Here is a 20,831-nt window from a genome sequence, read left to right as displayed (position 1 = left end):
CTCCGTGCTGTACCCGGGCCTGAAACCCGATTGGTACGGATCCAGATAATCCGCTTCATCCAGGACCAGAGGGAGCTGATGCGCCACCACACTCTCAACAACCTTCGCAAGAAAGCGAAGGTTGGAGACTGGACGAAAGTTGTTCAACACAGCTGGGTCCAAGGCAGGCTTCTTGAGGAGGGGTCTCACCACCGCCTCCTTCAAGACGGTGGGGAAATTACCCTCACTCAAAGAAGCAGATATAACCGCCTGGAACCAGCCTCGTGTCCTCTCCCTAGCTGCATAAACCAGCCAGGAAGGGCACGGATCCAATATACATGTGGTGGAGCTCAACCTCCCCATAATCCTGTCCACTTCATCAGGGGTCACAGAATCAAACTCCTCCCAGATAACATTGACAAGACCGCCCGTGTCCTGATCGTCAGACTCTGCCCAGCTGGAGTCCAAACCGGTCCGAATCCAAGCGATTTTATCCGACAGATGTTGACCAAACTCCTCGGTGCGACCCTGCAAGGGATCCTCCCTCACCTCCTGATTAAGGAGGGAGCGAGTCACCCTGAACAGGGCGGCCGGGCGATTATCTGCGGACGCGATGAGGGCAGAGAAGTAATTACACCTCGCCGCCCTCATCGCTGCGAGATAAGACCTAATATAGGTTCTTAACCGCAACCGGTCGGATTCGGATCGGCTGGACCTCCAGCAGCTCTCTAGGCCCCGTTTCCGACGCTTCATCTCCCGGAGCTCCGCGGAAAACCATGGAGCTCGTTGGGATCTGCACCGGATAAGGGGCCGCAAGGGTACAACTGGGTCCAGTGCCTCAGTGGCTGCCCTTTCCCAGGCTTCCACTAAGGCATCCGCCGAGTTGTGAGCGACGGAGGCTGGTGGGGATCCCAGCGCTGCCTGGAACCCGTCAGGGTCCATTAAGCACCTGGGGTGGTACCATCTAATTGGTTCCGCATCCCCACAGCGGGGGGTGGCAAGACGGAAGATCAGCCGCAGGAGGTGATGATCAGTCCATGACAGGGGCATAATTAATGGAGATCCCCCACCAAGATCATCCAACCATCGTCCAGATTAAAAAACCAGGTCAAGGGTGTGGCCTCCCTCATGAGTTGGTTCAGAAATTACCTGCGTCAGGTCCATGGCCGTCATGGAAGCCATGAACTCCCGAGCTAACTCAGATGACCCTCCCAGGGATGGTAGATTGAAGTCACCCAAAACTAAAAGTTTGGGGAACTCAATCACCAAACCGGAGAGGACATCGAGTAGCTCAGGCAGGGTTGCCGCTGTGTGACTAGGCGAAACGTACACCAGCAGCAAGCCCAACTGCGCCCCCGGGACCAAACCTCAAAAAGAGACTCACACCCGACTATCTGAGGGACAGTGGTCTCCCGCGGACATAAGGTCTCCCTGATAACTACCGTCACTCCCCCGCCCCTACCTTGAGCCCGAGGCCGGTGTAATGCTTGGAAACCTGGTGGGCAAAGATCAACCAAAGGGACCCCACCCTCTGGACCCAACCAGGTTTCGGTGATACAAGCCAGGTCCGCATGCTCACCCTCCACCAAATCCCGCACAAGGGTAGCCTTGTTAACCAGGGACATGGCATTCAGGTAAACCAGCCGGAGCTCAGGAGGCTGCACTCTAGAGTATTCTATTTCAATTAGGTAAAACTTAAAAACAGGATATTGATATGTATTAGTGAAAATATATTGAAAATTCTGTTAATTGACTTAGGTCGTAACTAGAAATGTATTAACTTGATTATTTTGATTATGTGATAACTAAAGGAATCAGAGAGGGAATCCTTGTTGATGCAACCTGAACTATTTACAAATAACTTGTTATTTGTTACTTTGACTATTCAACCACCGTATTGCTTCACAAATACATGTATATGTAAATATTAAAAAATCAATAAAACTTGTATATAATAAAAATCAGACAAAATTTGTTTGCTTGCAAAGGAAAGAGAGTGTTCCTCTTCTGCATTGTAGATGGGATGGTCTACTCTAAACCCATCGGGATGAGCTGGTCCCTCAGATTAATTATAAATGCTTCACTTTCTGATAATTTGTAATAAATTTATATTGTCTAACACGTAGTTCATTAACAAGATAAATGTGAAACCACATTAAGCAAAACCAGCACACATCTTACATAGAAAGATAAAATCAAATCATATATTTGATTGTCCAAAATTATTGAATTATTTCCACATGTTCTGAATTTTCTTAAATACTTTGCATAAATGAAGCTCGAATACTTTGTAGTCTTTTTGACTCCTAGTATTTCAGTGTCTCCACAGAATGCATCCCATTAACAACTTGATGCAAAAAATGCAAGAAAATCAAGTGCATTTTCTATTCTGCTGCTATTTTAGGGGTTGTCTCCACTCCATATTTCATTTGGTCACTTGAGATATTTTCAAAACAGTAGCTGAAATTATGGAAGCAGTCTTCTGATGCCTGACAAAGCTGGACTTCTAGGTTGCTCTGAAAGGAAACTGATGTTTCCACACAGTGTCTGTTCTGATAAATGCAGTTTACTAAATTATCTGATTGACATTTTGTGTGGTTATGTCTGGTAGATGTTTATTGAACAAAATAAGTTGAAACGGCAAAGTCAATTGCTGCAACAAAACTCCACCCCTGATGAGCAGCTTTCAAAAGCTCTAGATGAAAATGCCAAGCTGACTCAAACGCTGGAGGAAGAGAGATTGCAACACCAGGAGAAGGTAAGAAGGCTGCTCCCACCTTGGACATTTACTGTTTTAGTTTTCAGTGCAGTACATCTCCAGCTGATATGTTGGATTAGGCTGAACGTATCATTCGCAGGTAGAATGTTGCTTAGAAAGCTGAGTGTTTGACATAGGTAAAAAAGAATATTTCTCAAAGATACATAATGTTAAGTATCAAATTTTATGTTGCTTTGAAATTCAAGTATTTCTTCATCAGGCCTTCACAATATGTAAACGAGTGAAGCTTGCTCACTGTAAACATGGCCTTCCATGAACTGAGTAAACCTCTTGCTTTGAAAGTTAGTATGCTGAATACGTGGCAGGACATAATCCCAGGGTATATGCTTACCAGAATGCATCTATACTGTTTAAGGTACTAGCAAAATCACTTATTGGTTCAGAAGGCAGGTTATTTAATTTGAACAATTATCTTAAACTGATAAATCAGATTCTACTAAATAAAGAAGCGTGCCAGATGGACTAGTGTCCAGGCCAGTCTGTACATCAGATGCTTAAAACCATCTCCTACTCAGTTGCTGATTTCAAGTTGAAATTGTCATGTACTTAGACCAGAGGTCCCCAACCTTTCAGGCACCAGGGATCGGTTCTGTGGAGAAAAGTTTTTCCACGGACCGGCGAGTGCGTGGTTTTGTATGCTGCCAGTATCCCACGAATGGGGCTTGTTTGTGCGGACTGGTTGCTGGCATGCCGTACTGGTCTACAGACTAGGGGTTGAGGACCTCTGACTTAGACTATATTCTAAAAATGAATGGATTCAATCATTTAGCAATTGAAAGAAATTAATATGCTTTAATATAAAACAAGGAACTCATTGCCTATAGTCACTATGAGTAGCAAATTAAAATGTCAGATTCTTGGCTTCTGCTTTAAATGAAAAACTATTCTGAGCATATGTGTCATAGTCTCTTTAGCAAGATTTGTTGAGAAAAAAGCAATAGGTAACAAGAATTCTAGCATCTGAACTGTTTTCCCAATAAAGCAACTATATCCCCCAAAGTACATTAAGTTTAAGCCTTCTTCCTTTTCTTTTATTAAATTGGCTTTTTGTAAACTGGCAAATCTTTTCACTAATAAGAAAAAACTTTCCAAGTGATGTTTAGATAACTCTCTCTTAAATCTTTGCTACTCTGGGAACTTACTATTACATATAGCTACAGATGATAGCTAGTACTTTCCAAAGAATTCCAAATGATAATTCTTTATTTAAATCAAATAATGTTTTTAAAGAATAATATATTTTCTTATTTTTCCACACTGCATGCAATTTGATTTTTCCTTTCTCTCTTGAAGTTTTGCTCCTTGCCCACAAATCCCTAAAGGATTTTGAAATCTGGGGCATGTTTTGGAGAACCAAGGTATAGTGCACAGGTCTGCAACCTGCGGCTCCGAAGCCGCATGTGGCTCTTTCAGCCGTCTCTTGCGGCTCCCAGTCCTCTGCCATGTGCAGTCCAAAAAAAAAAGTGGGACTAAAAAAGTTCAACCAATCAATTCAAATATGCAGGGTAGGTGCATATCTCGCCTTGGCTCCACTCTTCAGTCAAACCCTGTTCTGCGCATGCACGCATGTACGCGCATGTGCACACATTTTTTTGTGTCTCCCAGTTTTTCCTTTTGTGAGGCAACCGATTCCAAGTGGCTCTTTCACTGTTTCAGGTTGCTGACCCCTGGTATAGTGGTAGAACACAAAATAATCTTGACTAGTTCACTGATGAAATTATCAAATAAATAAATGATTTTGAATAAATAGCACATATGGACACACCAGTTTGTTTAACTATTACACAATAAAATTGAAAATAAATTCTCTGTCAAAAATTAAATACTGCGTTTTAAGGTATGCTTAGTTCAGTGGTGATCCTGTCATTCCTACATTAGATATTCATTATGGTTTTATATTTGTCAATATCAGATTAAAGAATTGGAGGAACAATTATGTAATGAAGTTTTGCACAAAGAAATCAAGTCCCTTAAACAACAACTAAAACTTCTAGAAGAAGAAAAAAAAGAATTAGAGGAAAAGTGTCAGAGTGCTGAAGAACAAATTAAAAACTTAAAGCACTCAGGTAAGTTAAATAAATAATTTTAGATATTTAGAACATCATGTTGATGATGTTCCAAATATTATTAACATATTCTTAACAAAAGTTTAGGCATTTGTGCATAACATTAACTTCCTATGTTATTTCCTGGCATGCAGTCTTCACTGTAACATTTGCAACCAAAATATCAAGAATCTTTAGTAAATTTTGGTACATTGCTGATATTTAACCAGATTAAATTAATTGTATTTTGCTTCCACTGAAATCAAAGAGATTTAAATTACAAGTGACTAACTGAATTACAATTCCCTGGTTTTGACCTTGGATATGTTTTGGCATATAATTGTGCTTTGTGATAGCATCCAGTGAAAAAGAAAAAATCTGTAGTACCTAACTAGGAACACTTCAGAAGTAAAAGCCACGAAGAGGTTTAAAAAGCATAAAATGGTATTCATCCTTGGAGATTAGGAATATTTTTTAAAAAAAAAATAGTTAGCTATAAATAGCTGGAAAGCATGGATGTGAAGGTTTTGTTTCCCCCTGTTGTTTTATGAGCCTTTATATGATTGACATTTTAAAAAGTAAATGCTTTGTCAAAGGCTATGCAGAAGAAATTAGCTTTGCAACTCCCATGGGTGTTAATGGCTAAAATCCATGGGAACTGTGTGGCTAATTCCCTGCACTTCAGGCTAAACATTTACCCCTCACTATCTAACTGTTGAAGCTGTCTGACTTGCTGGCTGTTATTTGTCCAGTTTATAGGCTAAAACAAGACAGCAGAAGCACTGACAAAACCACTTAAAATATATACAGTATGAATCAACTACTGTGATTTAGTTGTTACTAAAGAATTATTTACCAGGATGGTGCCTGACCAGCTTACAGCATTGTACCTATTAAGTGCTAAAAACTGTAATTTACTACTCTTTATCTAAGATTGCCATTTCTTAATAAATTCAAAATACAGTTACCAGCAGGGGAAGTACTGTTTAACTATCCTAAAGCAGCTGGATTATGTGGATGGAAAATGTCAAAAGAAAAATATACAAAATCCTTTGTGCAAGGTCTAAAACTCTAGTGAAGTGTGTTAAATCAGTTGCAGGCTAGTAAGGTTACTGGAAAACCTATGGAAATTGCTAAGGAGACTCACCCAGGCACTACTGCAGGATGTGAAATAAATTACTTGAATGTGTGTACTGACTACATTGCAACATGATGGGATTTCATAATGACTTCTCAGTTCAGTTATGATCTGAATACTAAAAATAGTGATTGTTTAGCAAATCAAAAACTGGGTGGAAAGAAGCTAGTGACAAGCTTCAGAGTATTTTTAAAGTACTATTTAAGGAGTTATTTAAGACTGAAGCAGAGCATTATAAAATATGAGTACACAAAATCAAATCAGTACTTTTGTCATTTTAAGAATCAAAATGCCTAACCTCCTATCAGGTGTTCTAAAATTCTCTCCAAATTCAGCAGTGTAGTTTAGCAGAAGGTGATACAATTGTAAAAAAAACCAACACCATGGAGATTTCCAGATATTAAGTCAGTGTATTGCTTTGGATTGAAAGTGCTTCAAAAGAAGAAGAAGCTTCACTCAGCACCTTACTTCAGTGTCTGCTCCAGGATTATGGTATATCTTTATATACAAAACTGGGTAAAAGCATAGGATAATGATGGGAAACATTTAGCAGTCTAATTTGTAGAGATGCTTGCTTAAAAAAAAAGTCCAGTTTTAACTTCAATTAGCCCATTATTTCACAAAAATGGTTTTATTTTACCTTTGTATTTACCATTTTAAAGTATATATGTACAAAAGCACTTTAAGTGAAGATTCAGTTCTCTCTTTATACAGTTGGTGAGCTTGAAAAACGAGTACATCAGTCAGAAAATCCAGTACCACCTCCACCTCCACCCCTCCCACCTCCACTTCCTCCTCCGCCTAATCCAATAAAGTAAGTATCGTGCACATTGTGATATAAACTTATTGCCTAGGGCCCTAGGCATATGTGTTTATTACTTTTAATTCTAAGTGTAAGAAGAATCATAGGAATGTAAGTTTCATATGTAATGTGGCTTTCAATGAGTCTGAGGCAAGCTGATGGTACACGATGGGCAATTAGCTGCTTAATTTTTGGTGACTTTGGCAAAATCATTAGCTCTCTACAGTGTGCCAGTTCAAGCTGATAAAAGAGACAATCTGCTTTGGGAAAAGAAATAATGAGGGAAAGACAAAGTGGGTCTGAGAACGTTTTTGAAAAGATGTCAGAAAGAGAACCTGGTATCTCTGCCGCTTTTGACGCTGACCCTATTTATAGCTTGAGTCAGCCTTATCAAATGTGACCACACACACTCCAGTTAACGACTAAGGGAATATAATATTTAACAACAGTAAAAATGAGCTACCTCTATTTCACATATTTTTGACTACAGACCAATCTATCGAGACCCTGGGATGAGAGAAGGGTGGTCATTGTTATCCGAGAATCGCTTATGGCTTTCAGGGGCGTTGCCCCCACGGCACCAGATGTGAGACTCTGTTCATTAAATTGGGCTCTAGGGATCAGTTGGGATTGCTGCTGGATTTACAATCTTTAATCAGCCTTCTCTGAGGTGGATCAGGTATTCATGACCACCATGATGGCTGTGGTGCTATGACCCAGGACAGTGGTCACACACTACATCTGTTGTTTTTGTCAGAGCAGTAGGTATGTGATTAGAAAATGGAGCACCTTTTTGGTGTCAGATCATGCCCTGATTACCATGGGATCACCATGGGATTCTCTTGTGCCAGTATCCACTGCAAAGAGGCTGAATGCATTAGATCAGTCTTCTTTAGCGATTGATGGACCCAGATGGGTTTAAGAGAGTGCTTTGGTTGTTCTTTCTAGTCAGCTGCATAGTCCATCTGAAGTCTTGGTCGCTACTTGGAATAAGAGAATGTCAGAGGCTTTGGATCAAACTGTGCCTATGTAACCTTTCCTTTTTCATGGATCCTGTTACTTCCCATGGCTTACGGAAGAGCTAAGGCAATTAAAACAAGAGAAACGTCTAGAGCAGGCATGTCCAAAGTCCGGCCCGCGGGCCATTTGCGGCCCGCGGGGCGGTTTAATACGGCCCGCAACAGCCCTCCCTGCTGTATGTAAATGCGGCCCTCCCACGGCCCTCCCTTCTGATTGAGGGCCGCCCCTTCGGGAGCTGCTCCCACCTCCCCCGCCGAGGGGCCGCCCCAGGAAGCTCAGGCCGGCCCAGCTGCCGCCCCCACCCCGCCAGCTCTGCTCTGCCTGGCGCCAGCTCAGAGACTCCGCCCGCCAGGCCCTTCTCCCGCTCAGCCAGGCCAGGCGCGCACCGTCAGCCTCACTACACCGCCTCCACGTTGTGAGCCCGGGCGCCATTACCAGGCGGCGGTCGCTTCCCGCACCTTTTCCTGCCTGGCCGAACCGCTGCGCTCCTCCCCCCCCGCCCCAGCCTTGGCGCAGCGTCTGTGCCGGTGCAGCGAGGCTGACGGTGCGCGCCTGGCCTGGCTGAGCGGGAGAAGGGCCTGGCGGGTGGAGTCTCTGAGCTGGCGCCAGGCAGAGCAGAGCGGGCACCCCGGCCGAGCTTTGCTCGGCAGCAGCGCAGCCCGGCCAGCCACTCCCTCGGCGGTCTTCCCTCACCGGACTGCGGCCGCCTCGCCCTGAGCGCGTGCTTGCTCGCCGCCTCCACGTTGTGAGCCCGGGCGCCATTACCAGGCGGCGGCCGCTTCCCGCACCTTTTCCTGTCTGGCCGAACCGCCACGCTCCTCCCCCCGCCGCGGGCTTGGCGCGGCGTCTGTGCCGGTGCAGCAAGGGCGCGCCTTCTTTGCCACCGGAGCTGCCCCGGCTTCAAAGCCCTCTGGCTCCCCTGGGCCTTGGCGACATCCAGGGAAGGGCGGGTGTGTGTGTGTGTGTGTGTGTGTGTGTGTGCGTGCACGTGCGCGCATTCTGTGTTTCACAGCCATTTTATGGGCTGGGATGTGGGGAGCTGGACAGGGGTAGGTAGGGCCCTGGCCTAGCAGAATTTGTGAAGTGGTGGAAGTGTGTGAGCTGTTACCAGACAGTCTGACCTTGTCAAAGTAAGTTTGACAAGGTCAGACTCTCTGGTAACAGCTCACACAGTAAGTTTTTTTTAAAATTTATTTAAAATACATTGTGAAAACTCAGCTGTCAGTTGATCTTATGTTATAAAATGAAAAGTATGCCATTTGCAATTAACTTGGCATAAAATAATTCATTTGCATTTAATTGTAATTGTTCAAAGAATGTTCGGAAAAATGTTCGGCCCTACACTAATACAAGACTGGAGTTAAAGTAATAATCTGTTAAAAGTTTGGGTGGCATTATCACCTATCATTATAACTGTTCATCACAGCCAGATGTTCAGATTGGATTTGGCATTTTTAATGCATCTATCGAGTCTTTCCAAAGGACCTAGGATAGGCAGATGTGGATGTTTTGTGGTGTTAGAAGTATTGTTGCAGAATGTAAACTGTTGCAAGTAAAGCCACCTTTTGCAATGGACTGGTGAATTTGTCAGTGTCGATGGTATTCAAGTGGTGCTCCAGTTGTTTTGGGATTGCATCCAAGGCACCTACTACTATTGATACTACCTTTGCTTTCTTTTTCCACGGTCATTCTATTTCTGTTTGCAGGTCTTTCTATTTTGTTATCTTCTCCAGTTCCTTCTCTTCTATTCTGCTTTTCTCCAGGTACTGCCATGTCCAGTATCCAGATTTTTTTTTATCTTTCTTATCAACAGTTGTTAAGTCTGGCATGTTACGTGGCAAATGTCTGTCAGTTTGAATTCTAAAATCCCAGAGCACTTTAGCTTCTTCATTTGCTATTACTTTCTCTATTTTATGGTCCCACCAATTCTTGCTTGAAGGCAAATGGTATTTCTTGCAGATCTTCCAATGCATTATTTTTGCTGCTTTGTCATGCCGTTGCTTGTAGTCAGTCTGTGCATTCTTCTTGCAGCAGCTAACCAGGTGGCCTACTGTTTCTTCAGCTTCTTTGCAGAGGCAACACATTCTTTATTACAGCTGCTATTTTAAAAGAAAATACCAATTTTTGAGGCAAAAGACTATGTACTTATGCAGGAGAAAAAAAATTCCCAGAAAAAACACAATTCTGTGCATCTTCTGCAATGAAAATACAGTAAAAAAGTTAACATTTTATCTCATCCTATTGAAGTAACAGCTTACTATAATAGTTAATGAAAATTTGACATGTTTTCCTATGTCATCTATGGTAATGAAATAGACGTGTTTCAATGCTAGCTTGATAAGTGCCTGTTTTTAATAAATACTATGAGTCCTTGGTGCTTTCTGACCTTGGTTATTTGCTTGCAGACGTTTCAGTACCCAACTAGATAGCATCATTCTTGTCTATTGGAATAAACACTATGTATACATTTAAGTGAAAGAATCAAGTTATTTTCCCATCAGTTTCCTTCATGGTTCAGTCTTGGCCTTGCTTTTAAATCTCTTCAGCTGTCTACTGATAGATACTAATTATTTAACAGTTCATTTATGTATATCTTTCTGGTTCTTAAATCAGTCTGGACTTTCATGTACTTAATATTCAAGCTTTTTATTCCACACAAAACCATGTCCTTTAATTATTCCAAGGCCAATGCTGGTATTGTCTCTCTACTTTTAATTTCTTTTGAATTTTTCTATACCCAGATCAAGTGGCTATCAGCTGAGCCTTTTTCTAGGACTGCCATTTCAGAAATCAAATCAATAATACAATTGCAAATTATAACATTAAAAATAGCAAAGCATGGACTTTTGAAAGATGCATTTTATATCATTCAGTGAATATATATTAATGGTATTTGAATTTAGACTGTACTACATAGTTATAGTTGCTTCTGAAACCTCAGGTAATAAGTTTTTTCATGCTGTTTTCTAAAAAGACCTTTTCTGGTCTTTGCTAGGCTAAGGAGAAGTGGTCAGTGACAATCTTGCAATTAAATACCTCTAGTTCAGCGCCCACAACCTTTTGGGCACCAGAGACCAGTTCCATGTTTCCCCAGACCGGAGGGTGCATGGTTTTGTGTGCTGCCTGCATCCTGTGGATGGGGCTTCTCTTGTTTGCGCAGCCCAATTTGTGGCATGCTGCGGTTGAGTGCTGGTCCACAGAACGGGAGTTGGGGAGCCTTGCTTTCTATAGCAGTGCAAACAGAGTGTGTGTCAGAATCCACCTTGGTACAAGAAGCTTGTATTTGCTATGCCAAAATAAAGTGCAAATAGCTGGCAATCCTGCAGAAATTTTCTAAAGACCCCTTGGCCATTTTCTCCCTTGTGCAACATCTTCAAGGGACCTGGGCCAGCAGCTGAACAGTTCTGAGTCTTTGAGGAGTCTTTGTTTTAAAGAATTGCAGCTTTGTCAGTGGAATGGATATGTTTTCCTAAGCCCTGGACATTTCTTGGAAATACCCATTTTCAGTGCTGCACCTGCTGGGCACCTTCAGTTTTTGAAATACAAATGCTTCCTCTTAGATGAGGCTTATCAGATGCTGGAACAGGACTGCAGTGATTTACCAAATATTTGATAAATATTTGTCCTAGCAGCAATTCCAGACAGCAGGCAGACAATGCTTTTTATTGCCATTCTAATGGACAATACAGAATCATCTTAAGAAGAATAACAAGCCTTTCTTCTAGTAATCCACATCTAAAATTCAGACGATGGGGCAGCTTGACCAGTGTTGCCTGCTGGTGCCCAAGAAAATCAAAGATGCTTCTTTGATCTATCTATGGCAGGGGTGTCAAACTCAATTTCATTGAGGGCCACATCAGCATTGCGGTTGCCCTCAGGGGACTGGGTGGGCGTGGCCAGGGTGGGCGTGGCCTACTGGGTGGGCGTGGCTAGAGTGCGTGTGGCCTACTGGGTGGGCATGGCCAGCTCTACATCACTGGTATCAAGGGTGCCTATGGGGGCCTGGGCAGGAGTGGGACAGATCTGGGGGTCTCTGGAAGAAGGAGGGTCTCTGGGCCAGGGTCAAGGCAGTGGGGGCTGTTCCCTCACTGTTTCCAGGATGGCTTCAGGGGCCACATGAAACCACTTTGCGGGCCAGATCCGGCCCCCGGGCCTTGTGTTTGTCTGATCTGTGGTGAAGTGAAGCAGGCCACCATCCAGCCTTGGTGGTGAAAGATATTTCTATGGGAAAAGATCCACTTGAATGCTTTGCAGCCTGGCATCTTTATTCCAAAAACACACATTCCATATGTATTCAGGCAAAGGACACCTCTTGTAACACTAGTGCTTTCAAAGATTGAGAAAAGAAAGGTGAATCTAAAAAAAGGAATTTGAAAAATTGCTCAGAGGTGGAGACCAAGGCTATGTTCTTTTTGGGTTTCTTCTTTCTCCAGAATGAAAGTTTTGAGTTTGGTTGGGTTGTTAAAGACAGCATATCTTTCCAAGTGATGGCTTCATGCCACTGCCCGCAGTCCTTAATTTATCAAGCAGTCGTATTACTTAACAAATTTGGGGTTTTGATTCTTTCAGTGAGACCAGAATCTTGTGACCTGAAAAATTCTTTGCTGCAGCAATCAGGATAAAAAATAAAATAAAAGGGATTTTCCCATGCTAGGAAGATTAATCAAATTATATTGCTCCTTTAGAAGATTGCTTCTGGTGAAAATGTGTTTGGCTGAAGCCTGGTGAACTGGATAGGATGTCTTTAAACTGAATCCTGGGGGTGGTTAAAGATGAAAACTCTAAAGTAAGACTCTCAGGCAAAGGCTTTTGTGTTTTAGAAGGAAGTGAGAGAGTCACTATAAATAGGAGCTAATCAACCATTCAATGAAAAATCAGTAAAAAAACATTAGGTCACAGAATTCCTCTTACTCAGTATATAAACACTAATGAGTAGAGTATTGGAAAGAAGCAAAGCAGACTTCAGTTGCCCTGTAATTCAGTCACTTCCAATTCTTTGTGACTTCAATGAACATCATTTTTTTCAGGTTCGTTTGTTAGTAATCTGCTTCTTTCAGTTTTGGTAATTTCATACTTATGTCTTCCGTTATGGTTTTTAATCTCCTTGTTTTCTGATGGCCTTTTTTCAGTTGCCTTTCATTTTTCCAAACATCCGTCCTTCCTCCGGTACTCTTAGGTGTTCAAAATATTTAAGATGTAATTTCATTACTATTGTCCCCCAAGTTGTCTGTTTGTACTTCATCTGGTTCTTCTTGCAGTCCATGATATTCTCGACAATTTTCTCCAACACTGCAATTCAGAGGCATCATTTTTTCTTTGTTCAGCTTTCCTGTTAATTCAGCTTTCGCAGACATGTTACAACTGGGAAAACAGCCCTGACAATATGTAGCTTTATTGTCAGTATGATGTCTCTGTTCTTTAATATCCTATCTAAATTTGTCATACTATAGTGTTTTTGCCAAATAGCAGACATTACTTTATTTCCTGGCTATGATCACTATACCTGTGAATTCTTAAGTCCAAGAAGATAAAAGTCTCTATTATTTCAATTTCTCTTATGTCATTTGACACAAGGTTGGCATTGCCCATTGATATAATTTTAGTTTTTTTAAAAAGATTGAACAGCAGATTGTTATTCGCTGTTTTTTCTTTACATTTTGTAAGAGACTTCTTAAATTTTTCTCACTTCCAATCACACTATGCTGTCATCAACGTATTGTTGATGTTTCTTCTGACAACTTTAATTCCACTTTCTATTTCTTCGGTGACAGCATTTTTCATAATATAGTTTGCATATATGGTAAATAAATAACTGTGTACAACCTTGGCACACTCCCAATTTTGAATCATTTAGTTGTTCCATATGTCACTTGAACTGTTGCTGCCTGATCATCATACAGCTTGAGTACAGAAGGCAAATACCATGGATGTAATGAATATCAGATAGGATGATATCCATGCTTGAAAAAAAGAGATAGAAGCTGATAGAGAGGACTGCTGGTTTGAAAGAGGGGTCAAAGAGGCCGTCTATGTCAAAATTGAACAGCCCTCTCTCAACAGAGGGGGAGGGACGCGACATCATCTATCTCCAGTCTACAACACAGTCCTTTCAATAGTTCCAAGAAGGCTCCACATCCATTTGCACTACTCAGGTGACCCTGAAGATGCAGATAAGCCGCCAGGTAGCTTTAACGACTCACTAAAAGAATGCAAATGAACAGCTGTCTGCAGGAGTATAAATCTTTCCATTCCCCACCATCCAGTCAGAGCTGAACAAGCTTCTTGGATGAGAAGCGAAACGTCTTCAAAGAAAGTCCAGTTGCCTTGTGGAAAAAGCACCTTTGGGATAACTATGACCTAAAATAATTAAATAATAATAATAATAATAATAATAATAATAATAATAATAATAATAATAATAATAATAATAATAATAATAATAATAGTCTTCTAGTTCAACTCCTGCTCAGGCAGGAAACCCTATACCATTTCAAACAAATGGCTGTCCAGTCTCTACTTAAAAACTTCCAGTGTTGGAGCATTCACAATTTCTGGAGGTAGGTTGTTCCACTGACTAATTGCTCTGTCAGGAAATTTCTCCTTAGTTCTAGGTTGCTATTCTCTTTGATCAGTTTCCATCTATTGTTTCTTGTCCTGCCTTCAGGTGCTTTGGAGAACAGCTTGACTTCTTTTTTGTGGCAACCCCTGAGATATTGGAATACTGCTATCATGTCACCCCTCGTCCTTCTTTTCATTAAACTAGACATACCCAATTCCAGCAAATGTTCTTTATATGTTTTAGCCTCCAGTCCCCTAATCGTCTTTGTTGCTCTTCTCTGTACACTTTATGGAGTCTCAACATATTTTTTACATTGTGGTAACCAAAACTGGGTGCAGTATTCCAAGTGTGGCCTTACCAAGGCATTGTAAAGTGGTATTAACACTTCACATGATCTTGATTCTATCTCTCTGTTAATGCAAAGGGACCTGGATGACTGAGAATTTCCACAGATATTTAGCAGTGCCTCTGTATGTTAAAAGTAACCACACCTGCACAAAATTCAAGTGAGTGAATTTGGCAACACTATAGAGCAGGCATGTGAAATAGGCCGGATGCGTCACGGCGAAACCATGCCCACCCCATTGCCAGCAATGGGGAAAAAGTCTCGATACGTCATATGTCACACGATGTCACGTGATGTCACGAGTTTGACATGCCTGCTATAGAGAATATATAGGTTAAAAAAAAAGAATGACAAATGAAAGCAGTGCTACTCTTAGTGCCAACTATTGGCTAATCTACCACGAAGCAGATGTAAATGTTTTATAGTTCCTGTTTAAAGAACCATGCAGTAGTAGTGATGGGTAACTAATTACCCTGATCCTAGCTTGGACCAAACTTTCTTTGGTATGAAAATTCCTGACTGCTTTTGCTGAAAACTTTCTTCCTCAGAACATAGAAGAAAATCAGCTGTCCTTGATTTAATATTAACTAATAGACAGAACATGGTTGATGAAGCGGAGGTAACAGTGCTCTTGCTTCAGATAAGTCAATCATAAATGCAGTTGGGTTTCATAGGTACACAAGCAAACCTACTGGCAAGATACTATAAATAGGGGAGATAGGAAAAAGTCAAATATGAGTTGAATCATATCAGGAAGGTTTTATAGCAAGAATTTCTCTAAATGGAAGTGATTATGGCTACAGACTGCATTATTCTAGTCACTTTAATGGGCATAGGTTGCTTTCTAAGTACTAGGAACATGCTACTCCTATAATTATACTTTTGATTGTAATTTCCATTTTTATTATTTTAGAAATATTTATCTTTTATGATTTTAATGCTTTTAATGCTATAAGCTGTCCAGAGTCATTTCGAAATAAGATGGGTGGCAAAGCAGTTTAATAAACAAATAAAATTTATTATATTATCCAGTATATGTATATAAAATAGATATTGTATTATTGTCACTGGATCAAAGCTTAAAGGAATGTGTAGCAAAGGGTAATATAGGTTAAAATGTAATATTCCCTGTTAGAAAACAAAAATGTTGGCTTATTTCAATGTAAGCAGCATGACACCGTAATACGGGTTAACTTTTATGCTTTGGAAGAATTGTCGCAATTCTAAAGTCTACTTATCTTTGCTGGGAATGTTTCAAAATCTTTATTTTATTTTAAATTTGGATTTATATATTCATTACCTTTCTTTAACATTTTGAATGATACTCAAGGAAACCTGGTTCGCATACTTAATAACAATGTTTTGTTCCTTTTAAGAGCCTTTAAAAAAAGAAATGAAATGAAATGACAACAAACACCTCATATTTTATTAAATATTGACTTGGCAGCGTCTGTTTAAAATTAATATCATGCTTTGGAGATTGAATGGCAAGCATAGATACTGTGAGGGTATTATTTTCCATTCTCATTTTGTTTGTTTACCAGTAGGCTGTTCCAGCAAACACATGCTGTAGAAAGGCGGGGACATTATAGAGGTATCCCGCTGGATAATATTGTTCTCTGGAGAGTAATGTGTCACATTAACATTCTAACCCTTCAATTTTTTATTCTGTGCAAAAGCTTTATTTTGTGACACATGTCACAGTGCCATGTTACCTTTTTAATATTTACATCTTGAGTGTTTTTCATTATGCCCTGACAAGAGCAATAGCGAAACAAATGATACATAAGCTGTATTTCTCTCTCAACCTGGCAGTGTTTGAACACTTGTTAATAAAAGCACTAAGCTGTTTGAGGGTTAATGCCAGCCATGTCACAGAAATAGGCCCCAATCCCAGAAGTAGTTATGTCCTTGTGACAGTGGGACTGTAGGTGGTTAAGATCCAAAAACCTCTTTTAAGTACCGGGGTCACGTTCAAGAGAAAGTTGTGTGATTGTCTCCATCTTCTCTTTCTGAAAGGTCTCTGATGTCAATGATTCGTAAGAAGTCTCATCCGAATAGCAACTTGACCAAAAAAGAAAAGGCCTCCTCTCAGCAACAATCAGGTATAGTGTATTTTAAATGAATCATTTTGTCATAGCAGTTGCACCATATTGTGCCTTCTAGGCACTTTAAATAAAATAAACAAATTTAAGAACATTCCTATTCACTGAAAATCAAGACAAACAAGCGGGGGAGGGGGTTTTCTGTGAATAATTGTGCTGGTGGACCCAAAATGTAAAACAATATTTCTAAATCCCAAGGGGACAGCTTCTGCTGTGAGGTACAGCCTACCTAATATACTCAAGCTGTGTTTCTGTGTTTGATTGGCGTGTGTAACCTTGTTTCTACCTGCTGATTCCTTCAGACTGATTGCTTGTGATGAACGATCAGGTAATCACAGCATCATACTCAGAACATCCTTCTTTCTGTGCAGTTGTGTTATGGCAGACAACAGAATTGCAATGAAACGCACTCCTATTGTGGGATCCACAACACAGCAATGTGCAATCCCAGGGGCCAAATCTTTGTCCTATAAAACAATCTGTGCTACTCTTCAGCATGCTAACCGTTTCCACCAAGCCTTCCATATATATCCCAACTTCCATTCTGATTGGACAGCTGCAGGGTTTCAAATAGGACAGGGGAAAACATGATGGATGTAAAAAGTGTGCTGAAGAGTAAATTCAGAAAAGCCATGGGGAGAGGGGGAGATGGAAGATAGCGTCTTCTGAGTTCTGGAGAGGATGAAGAAAAGAGTAAAGTGAGTGACAGAGTGGTGAAAGGAGGGAAGGAGAGATATTATGTTAGATTTCTGTATCTTTGTAGTTTGTATCTTGTATTTTGCTTGAAAGTCTTGGATAAGGGCTTCTATTCTGTTTTGGGAAATATTGGAAATTGCCAGAAGCAAAATATTTTTCTGTCTACCTCTATTCCTGATGGAATGGAATTCTTTCCTTTCACTAATTAAATTCAAGTACTGTTTCCTAAGAAATTATATAATTATTTCCCCAGGATTCCAAATGAGCATTTCTATTTTTATATCCTCTTAGGCTATCACTTCTTTGGGTAGGCAGCCAAGGTTGAAAGCATCTCTTGCTCCTCCAAAGAGGGTAGTGGCTCTGTTCTCCAGATTTAACATGCCCATTCATAGAATAACAGAGATATTGACAAGCTGTTTAATAAAGAAAACCACAAATGTTTTATGTCTTTCTTCTTTTTCTTCCTTCAATAATTAGGACTGAGGTCTTAAGGTAAGACCAGATAAGAAGCTGTTCTTTTATGTTTTTCTTCTCTGATTAGGCAGTTGCAAGGCCCAAAGTGCTTGCTGGTGCCTTACTTATTCTTACTGGTCAGGAGCATCTTCACACGGGGTTTCGCAGTACCATCAAGACAGAGCAAATTCAATTGCCTACTGTCCCCTTCAGGGCAAGTGGATTCTTTCCTCCATTTGGACAAGATCACTACCTGTAGAAGCTTGATTTAGATACAGAAGGGGTAAAATGACTTTCCTACTACTATTCCCTTCAATTATCTTGACACAAGGGAGGATAAAATACACCCTGATCTTTTCCAGTTGGCTGATCTTCTGGTTAATAAGTAGGTTATATGGCTGAAAGTGAGAAAGTCTCATTCTGTACTCCATTTTCACCTGAATTGCCACATAAAGGGAAAAGATAGCATAGGTGAAGATTTTATTGTTTCTGGTTGTAGCAAAAAAGGGGCATAAATATTCAGAGACAGTCTTCATCTTATGGAGAATACAGAACTAGATACACATATAGTTAAAGCTTTCCGCCACTATTACTAAGATATAAAATGCTTCCTTGGAGTCTGGCCAAAAGGAAGAAACTCCAAGTAGGAAAGGAAAACCTATACTGATAATAATCCTGTGGAAAATTGAATCCATGTCACTGATTCAGAGGATTTTAAAGATGGATATTCAACTGAACCCAGAACCTTCATATTTTCTTTTTAAAAAGTTCGTATATTTTAGCAATAATTTCATCATTTGTACAGTTCTTGTTTCAAATTCAATCTTATTTTGTTTAAAACCAAGTTATTTTATCTACTTTAAATCTTTTGAATAATTATACATATAAAAACCATTGACAGGAGCATTCTTCTGTTGCCGGTTCTTCTCTTGTTTTTATTCTATATTCTCCTTGAGAAAATTCTAATACAGCAGAGTAAGTCAACCATTTATGTTTAGTAATCATTCTCTTCTATAAAATACTTCCTGTGCTGAGAGCCACAAAAGTATTTTCAGATTCCATGTTCTTAATATGACACATCTAACAAATTATTTTTTAAATCTACATTAACCTTAACTTCATCATACAATAGATATCCATGCCACCCAAATCTTAAATCATGCCCTTCTAACTCTAAAAACCTCCTGTTTCTTAGCAACGTCCATTCATTCATCCAGACCAAAAGCAGATTGCAAAATATAATTTCAGATCACGCAAGCCCGGTCCTCCTCCTTTTCTGCATCTTGTAACATCTTATATTTAACTCATGTTTTTCTCCGCCTGCAACACAAACTTAGATATGCATTTCTGCCACTATTTAAGTGGTACATCAGATGTCAAAACTGGTATCATCTTGAACTAACATTCAAGACAAGACATTAATCACACTAATTCTCACCAACAATGGCAATTGTGTTTTTCCCACTCTTCACGACTTTTTAATTTTGTTCCAATCTTAATGTAATTATTTTGAAACAACATGAAATTCATATTTGTCATACTAATATCCAGGTATTTTATCTTCTTCTCAATCTCAAAACCCATTTTATTCTTCAGTTCTATTTGATCTTGTGACTTCATATTATTTATTTATTTATTTATTTATTTATTTATTTATTTATTTATTTATTTATTTATTTGGTTTATATACCGCCCTGTTCCCAAAGGACTCAGGGCGGTTTAAAAGGCAAAATTTAAAAACAATCCAATATAAAATTAAAATAAATTAAATTAAGTCTAGCCACAAAAATTAAATCACAATTTAAAAACATTAAACCCCTCAGTCCAGACCAGATAGCTCAAAGAGCCAGGTTTTTAGGTCCCGGCGAAATGAACGAAGGTCGGGGGCAGTCCGGAGTTCCGTTGGCAGTTGATTCCATAGGGCAGGCACGCCCACAGAGAACGCCCTCCCCCTGTGGATCGCCCGTCGGCAATCCTTGACCGGCGGTACCCTGAGGAGGCCCTCCCTGTGGGAGTGCACAGGACGATGGGAAATTGAGGCTGGCAGCAGGTGCTCCCTTAGATAATCCGGGCCCATGCCATTTAGGGCTTTATAGGTCATCACCAGCACCTTGAATCTCACCCGGAGGGCAACTGGAAGCCAATGCAGCTCGCGGAGAAGAGGTGTTACATGGGAGTATCTGGAGACTCCCATTACAACTCGCGCGGCTGCCAACATCTTTGTCTTTGTTGCAAGTGCACCAAATTATTTGAATTTTACCATTAAAGTTTCAATGCAAATTTAAGGGATCCTTCTAGTTACCGTAGTTTCCGGCGCATAAGACTACTTTTTAACCCATGAAAATCTTCTCAAAAGTCAGGGGTTGTCTTATACGCCTGGTGCTGAAAATTTAGGGACAGGGCTGGCTGGAAAACCTGGAGTGGATCTCCCATTTAGTCTGTGCAGAGAAAGCGGGACCAATTGGAGAAGAAGCTGCAGTCTGATTTTTTACAGGCTGGGGTCTGGGCGTCTTTCCTTCTAAAGTTGAAGAGCAGCTGTAGTATATCCCAACTTGAAAGGCAGGTGGGGAAGGCAGCAGCCAGAGCAGCGGCTTAGCTCTAAGGACACATTTGACTCAGGAACTGGGCGGGCTGGCTGGAAAACCTGGAGCGGATCTCCCATTTGGTCTTTTTTTCTTAAATCCCATTTATATCCTGCCCTTCTCTGAAGACTCAGGGTGGCTTACAATTTAAAGCACAAATCAATGTGCTTAGCAATAGCCTTCATTCTGTGTATATGCCTGTTTATTAGGGCTTTCACCCCCCCCCCCAAGCAGCATTATTACAAAGTCAGCTTATTGCCCCCAACAATCTGGGTCCTCATTTTACCTACCTTGGAAGGATGGAAAGCTGAGTCAACCTTGAGCCTG

At 40.6% G+C, this 20,831-nt stretch overlaps 1 protein-coding gene across 1 annotated transcript in view; it reads left to right on the top strand.

Moving 5' to 3' along the window:
* The window catches only part of SHTN1 (shootin 1), a 110,630-nt gene that overhangs the window by 69,239 nt on the left and 20,560 nt on the right, over positions 1 to 20,831 (top strand). Inside the window, exons 9-12 of the mRNA XM_083363526.1 lie at positions 2,591 to 2,737; positions 4,671 to 4,824; positions 6,656 to 6,755; positions 16,688 to 16,773. Coding sequence (XP_083219652.1) covers positions 2,591 to 2,737; positions 4,671 to 4,824; positions 6,656 to 6,755; positions 16,688 to 16,773 — 487 coding nt within the window. The remainder of the gene's footprint in view (positions 1 to 2,590; positions 2,738 to 4,670; positions 4,825 to 6,655; positions 6,756 to 16,687; positions 16,774 to 20,831) is intronic.

Source organism: Vipera ursinii (genome assembly GCF_947247035.1).
Source record: "Vipera ursinii genome assembly, chromosome: 5".
In the NCBI taxonomy this organism is placed as follows: domain Eukaryota; kingdom Metazoa; phylum Chordata; class Lepidosauria; order Squamata; family Viperidae; genus Vipera; species Vipera ursinii.
This window is presented reverse-complemented; position numbering and strand designations above follow the sequence as displayed.